The sequence below is a fragment of the Epargyreus clarus genome, unplaced genomic scaffold (genome assembly GCF_041222505.1).
Source record: "Epargyreus clarus isolate Ecla_fem2 unplaced genomic scaffold, WU_Ecla_fem_2.2 ptg000019l, whole genome shotgun sequence".
Classification (NCBI taxonomy): Eukaryota; Metazoa; Arthropoda; class Insecta; order Lepidoptera; family Hesperiidae; genus Epargyreus; species Epargyreus clarus.
Genome location: NW_027332227.1, coordinates 10,892,647 through 10,899,623, shown reverse-complemented (window position 1 = coordinate 10,899,623; position 6,977 = coordinate 10,892,647). Strand labels below are relative to the sequence as shown.

Below are 6,977 nucleotides of genomic sequence, written 5' to 3'. Positions count from 1 at the left end.
GTATTATTTAGATACGCCTAATGACACAACTAAGACAGACTTTGAGATCTACATAAACCCTAGTAACATAATGAAAACAAATGATTTTTTAAAATCAGATGGTGTTGAGATTCCATTAGTTGAAAACTTTTGGAAAAAAAATAAAAAAAAAACTGCACTTTACCCTTAAATAGTACTTCATACATGAATAACTGACGATTACTAAGAGTTTAACGTAAAATAGAAAGACTTGGTTGTGGCAACAATTTTATTTCAATATAATTCTTCTCTACCTATGACTAGCATAATAAACATTTGAAATATCTAATAATTACAATCACTACCTACCTAACCTCTACTTTCTACAATAATATAGTTAAAAGCAAGTATTCGTAAATATTTCAGCATCTATTAACATTCTAATGCGTAATTAAAGTGGTACTTAGAATTCTCTGTGAACCTACAAGTTTGAATGAAAACGCGTCAAGAGTGAATATCATATACGTTCATAATAGACACATTAGCATTAGCACGCCTGTATGAGCCCTGCATGTTTAATAAGCTTACCGTTATAAGCAATTCTATAAATAATACCAATAAAAACCTAATCAGTCTGATTCTTAAATATAATCACAAAAATAACGTAACAAAAATTAATTCTATACTTTCCTTATATACACTAGTACACAACATACAACCATAAACATTGGCCGTATTAATTATTAAAGTCACGACAATGAACACCTCGGTATAACATGTTTTCATTACCATACACGCATAGATACATGACATAAAAATTACATTGGTTAAAAATGAAACTGGTATTTTTGTTACACATATGTAATGAATACAAGCGCTCGACGCGTGATCATTTAAACTTGCCTACACTTAATTCAAGTTAATTCTACCAGCTAGTCGTTTTGAAGGAGTATCTAAATCTAATATTATTTTAATTGGTCTAAGGATGAATTTCGATTCTTCGCCATCCCTAACAAAATATTATCTGTAGACGCTGTTGTGGAATTCTGCAAAATGTCTTCTTTACTTTGCATAGAATGGTAATCATTCATCTCCGACCACGCTGGATCGGATTTCGCAATCCTTTTTCTTTCCTTAACTTTTGTATACAACAAAACAGAGACCATAATAAAAAACACAATAAATCCCAAAGTACAACCAACAATTAATCCCAAACGCCGGTTAAGGAACGAAGAAAAATGAAAAACTTTCTTTGGTTTTTGTTTAACTGTTGCCGTTTTTTTGAAAGTGTCAAACGAAACACATTCGCTCGAAGGCGATTGTGAAATTAGCATCGCTGCAATATTTCGGCTCATTCTCATGGTTGTATTTGCCTCGACATCAGTATCATTTATTTTTAGCATTTCTTCTTCGTCTATACTAATCATTTGATCATCGTATAAGGTTATTACACAAACAATATAATTTGTGTTTGATCGGAGATTGGTGATATGAGTTGACATATCACTTTTATCGATATATTTAGACTTTACCTACAAAAAACAAAAAACGCGTAATACTATTAAAGTGAAATAAAATTGAGAAGGGAAATGAAGGTAAGATACGACTAGCAATACTTACGTCAGTATCTATATCTTCGTTATAGTATAAAATTTGTAAACCTTTTATTGCTGTACGATTTCGAATAAACCAAGATACTGATACTGAATTGTCATTATGTTTATCGATCGATACTTGAGCAATCATTGGAAAATTACACTTTTCTCTTGGATAGTCATCGTTGTAACATACCACTGCATTTGGTTTTATTATCTTGGGATGGTCTTGAATCCACGTCCATGTATTGTTCTTTTGACATCTGCAAATTATAACGTTATCTGAAAATAAATAAATTTGAAATAGTTAAATTTAAAACGATAAGAAGGGGTAAAAATGTTAGATAATAAAATATTCGTTTTACCTTTTAAAGATATGTCCTGTACGTGGTTTTCTATTGAAATCAACAGTTCAAGTGGTATGCTCTGAAGTTTGTTATGTTCAAGGTCAATTTGTACTATTTTATTAAGGTTTTTGAAAGCTGTTACAGATATATATTTAATATTATTGTAACTCAAATACAAGACTGTGAGTTCTTTCAAGTTAATGAGATCTTCGTTAAGTATATTTTGTAATTTATTGTGAGAGAGATCTAAAAGCTTTAAATTGTTTAAGTCTTCATCAAAAGATTCCATAGACTCAATATTATTATTGGACAAACATAAAGTGCTCAATTTTGTAAGTCCTCGGAAATGACTAGTCTTAAGATGTGTAATCCTGTTATAGCTTAAGTCCAAGTTTTCTAAGAGAGTCAGTTTCGAGAATGGACTAATAGAAAGTCGCCTAATTTTGTTAAATTTCAAGTAAAGGTGTTGTAAGCTTGTGAATAATTCAAAAGTAATGTCTTCAATGTTACTTAAATTAGTTGAACAAATGTGCAGTTCATATAAGTTTGCAATCAGAGTATTATTGTTATTTACTTTTTTAGATGTGGTCCATGAAATGACGGGATTTTTACTAACGTCTATATTGATTAAAGAAACCCCAAACTGTTTGTATGACGTAAAAAAATCAAAATTAATTATATCGTTATATGAAATGTTTAAATTTTGTATATTTGGAAAGTTTTCAAATATGACAGGTGGTAGATGATTTAATTTATTAAAGCTTATATCAAACAGTACGAGTTCTTGTAACACAACTTTTTTTCTCGATGTAATAGATTGAATTTCATTTTTTCGCAAAATTAAATGTTTTAGTTTTGTAAGTTTTTCAAAACCACTTAACTCTATTTTCGGCAATAAATTATCTGCTATGTCTAAAGTTTCTAAGTATGTAAAATTATGAAGAGTATTATAAGGTACGTAGTCCAAGAAATTATTACTAATGTTGAATTCAGAAATAGAGTTATGTAGGCCAAACAACTTTGTTGGAGTAGTACTAATAATATTTTGAGCTATGTTCAGTTTCAATAAATTCTTATTGTACACAAAAGTATCATCTAAAATATTTTCTATATTGCAATGTTCCATGAGCAAAACTTCTAAGAGTGGAAGCTGAGAAAACGCCTCCACCGGTAGATAATCAAGAATATTGAAAGATAGCGCCAAGAATTTTAAGCCCGAGACATCGAGAGCCAATAAGTCAGTGGATTTTAACGAATTATTTTTCAAGGATAAATATTTTAGATTATTCAAGCCATGGAAAGTCCCGTTTTCGATGAGTTGAATTTCACAATTATCTAAATAAAGTGTACTCAACGGTAGACCTTGTTGAAAAATATTTTTATGTAATATCTTTAAGGGGTTATTAGAGAGATTCAGACTTCTTAATTTTTTCAATGTGTCAAAAGCCATGTCGTAAATGTATAAAATTCTGTTATTTGAAACATCCAAGTCTTCTAATTCACTTAAACCGAAAAACGTGTAGCTCGTGATGTTTCGTAAACTGTTTTGCTGCAAGTCTAAATATCGTGCTGATGACAGTCTTTGAAAAGAGAAGTCGTCTATCACTGAAATTTCGTTTTTATTTAACTCCAAACGAGTCAAGTAGGTTAAGTTACTAAAAGTGGTCTTTGTTACAAATTTCAATCTGTTGTTTTTTAAGCTAAACTGATATAATCGTTCTTGAGATCGAAGTATGAAATTATTTATTGATGATAACGAATTTGAATTAAGGTATAATGTGAGCAAATTCGATTTACCTTTGGGTAAAATATCAAATAACTCTACAAGATTATTATTATGTAACGTTAGAAACTTCAAACGTGTCATCAGAGTAAATGTACCTAGCTCAATAAAGTTGATTTTATTGTGGTCTAAGTATATTTCCTCCACTTGTAAGCAATTACGGAAATGATGTTTTAAAATAGTTTTGAGTCTATTATTGTTCAATTTGATATCTTGCAAATTTACTAAGGATTCTAAAGTGTTATTATTTAAGTCACTAAAATTATTATTGTCTAATCTTAATGTCTTTAAGTTTCTGGTATTCATTAATATATTATGTGGCACTTGATTCAAAAAGTTAAAATCTAGATGCAACTCTTCTAAATTATCTAAATCACTAAAACTCTCACTATTTATATTGTTAATACAATTTTTTTCTAAGTGTATCTTACTAATATTACTCGAATTAAGAAACGAATCGATTGGCACTTCCAATATATTATTATGACTTAAAAATACTTCTGTGAGAGACGGCATGTTGCAAAGTAGGCCATGAATGTGATGCAAATGGTTGTGGCTTAAATCTATAAACTCTAATAGTTTATTATTCTGAAAGAGATTAGTGTTCAAGATCTTAATCCTGTTATGGCTCAAATCTAAAGATTTCAAATTAACAAGGGAATAAAATGCCCGGTAATGAATACCGTTAATGAAATTAAAATGAAACGATAATATCGTCAGGGACGGACTAAATTTAAGGCAGTCTTCCGAAATAAATTCAAAATTATTAGAGTCTAGATCTAAATATTCCAGGGATATTAAATCAGAATTTTCAACAGAGGGGAAAGAAGACATTTCGTTCCACGCTAATCGAAGGGACCTCAGATGTTTTAATTTTGAAATCGAAACTATAGGAAATGCAGTAAGATTATTTTCGCTTAAATCAATTTCGGTGAGCGTTTGTTCTACACCTGAAAATGCTGACTCTGAAATATATTGTATCATGTTCCCTTTTAAATTAAGCTTCATTAAAGGGAGAGAGTAAAAGCTGTAACTCGGTATTTCTTCAATATAGTTCGAAGTGAGCTCGATCGATATTAATTTCAGCATGCCGGAGAATGCCTTTTGAGGCATAACCTTAATTTTGCTGGATACAATGCTTAACGTTTCAAGGCACTTCCTGAGCGGCATAAAAGTCTCATCATCAATATCCCTTATGCTCGTTCTTGATATAAGTATATGTTTGATGCAAACTCCTTGTGGTATAAAATGTGGTCCCAAAGCTTCATCACTGCCGTCGAGGTCATAAACGGTAAACGAGTGTACATTAGATACACTTTTAAGTGCATTTTTAATATCCTTAGCTGATGTATCTTGGCAATCAAGAAATAAAGCTGAAACGGACAATATTATGTAGTTCACGATTCCATTCTCCAATCTTACATAAATGTGTATTTTATATAAAAATTTACCATTTTCAAATGTATAACATGAGCATTTATTATTTCTAATCACGTCCGAGCAACCCAAGGTATTTTGAGCTCGGAAAATGGGGGGTAAAACCAATAATATTGAAATAATTTGAAGTACATCGCGATTATTCTTCTTCCTTGCATCAAAGCATAAAATCTTTTTCATAATTACATTATTATATTGGTGTTATTTTCATATCATCAACCTGTAACAAGAAATCCATTATATAATAACAACCATAATCAGTTAATAAAGAATATAGTTCAAATATACCTTAATCTAATTGTAATCCTCCGTTCATTCCTTCACAGCGTTGATTTAAATATAACTGAACTAAAACGCCTCTAGTTGGTAACAAAAGGAGTTTAATCTCTTAAGCTGTACAGATTACGTTCATAATGCTTTAACTGAGAGCTCTTCAAAAATTATACTTTTCATACCTTATATCGATTACAATGTCAATAGTAAGTACTTATTGTAATATGTTAGGGTTATATAAAGGTACTCGTATCACGCGAGGCTTCGTGACCAAACAAATAATAGGTGCGTAACGCTTACGTCAACAAAATCATGAAAATAAAATGCTAACTAGTTTTTAGTTTAAACTTAAGTTACAGTTAAAAGAACGAAATTTTTAAAACGCTTGATAATTAAAACCAAACGTCCAGTATCAATACATCAAAATCAAAACAAATATATCGAATATTTTTAAGGAAAAGCACTGAAATAAAATAATCACTCATTTACTTGATCACAGCTATAAATTATATCATCTCACATCACATAAAAACTACCCGAACATATTTAATTCAGATGCACCGAACGGTGAGCGGATTCACCTTCATAAATTTAAATTAAAAGTAACTTTGACGCTCGTTAGTAAATATTTATGCCACAAAGCGTTTTAAAATGATACTCTGCTCCATAACTACAGTACTTATCGCTTCAATATAAAGAGTATGTAGAGATCTCGCTGACTCTTGACACGGTTTTGATGCCGACATAACTACCATATCACCGCATATTGCGAAGTAAACATAGCATTTGTGAGTTCGTTAAATCTACACGAAATTCTAAAATTAGTTATAAAGCCACGCGTGAGTATAACAAAACTTTCTCAAAACTAATTCGTACTTACCTATAAAGCTTTCGGTTTGCTGACACACGGTTCCAGCTAATTATAAACAGAGTTATCCTTTAGTGTTTAGAGTTCATTTTTGTGACGCAACCACCGATCATGGGAAAAGCCGAGTGCGCCTGTCCTAAAAGTTCACCACACGAGAAACAAGCGAAATTGGTATCACGATTAAGTTTTTATCAGTTTCAGAGGATTAAATGTGCTTTATCGCGCAACACAGAACGCCTGAGGTCATTAGAAAGCTCGACAGAAGACTGCCGCGGCGGCGCGCGCTGTGTAGGTCACCGCCGTTGTTGCGGCACCCCCGACCCACTATTATTATACTTTTATGACGAATCGGATTTTGCTACCCGACCACCTTTGTGATGTCGTGTACAGCTTATCTTACAAGTTTAGTTTCTATTTGTGATTGGATCGATTCGGTCACAAGGAATACGGGATGACGGCGTCGCTTTTACGCGATGCAGATAAACGGAGGCAAAATTGTTTGCGCAAACACGTTTTGTTTACGTTTAAATGTTTTTATTTGTTTATGTTTATCACACTTCTGAATAATTGTGACCAATTATTTGTAAGTTGTTTTTATAAGCATTTTAGTTTTAAATGTCTAAAGCATTTTATTATTTCTTTGTCCGTAAAGTGTAAAACCTTGAACTGAATAGCTATTCAAGGCTTTAAAATTCCCGTGCCAGAGGCAGTGACGC

The 6,977-nt window shown here is 31.5% G+C and overlaps 1 protein-coding gene across 1 annotated transcript; it reads right to left on the bottom strand.

The window, feature by feature from the left end:
- Window positions 1-233: 233 nt before the first annotated feature.
- Window positions 234-6,597, bottom strand: LOC140750147 (uncharacterized). The gene is made up of 5 exons (XM_073083536.1): window positions 6,274-6,597; window positions 5,135-5,340; window positions 1,919-5,056; window positions 1,579-1,835; window positions 234-1,490 (listed from the first exon to the last, which is right to left on the bottom strand). Exons 2-5 carry the CDS (start codon window positions 5,298-5,300, stop codon window positions 924-926), a joined length of 4,128 nt encoding a protein of 1,375 aa, XP_072939637.1. The 5' UTR covers window positions 5,301-5,340; window positions 6,274-6,597; the 3' UTR covers window positions 234-923.
- Window positions 6,598-6,977: the final 380 nt, after the last annotated feature.

Coding starts and splice junctions, on each gene's coding strand:
- LOC140750147 (XM_073083536.1), bottom strand. CDS start 5,300: ATGAAAAAGATTTTATGCTTTGATGCAAGGAAGAAGAATAATCGCGAT. Junction 5,057..5,134: donor ATGTTATACATTTGAAAATG/GTAAATTTTTAT, acceptor TGTCCGTTTCAG/CTTTATTTCTTGATTGCCAA. Junction 1,491..1,578: donor ACGAAGATATAGATACTGAC/GTAAGTATTGCT, acceptor TGTTTTTTGTAG/GTAAAGTCTAAATATATCGA.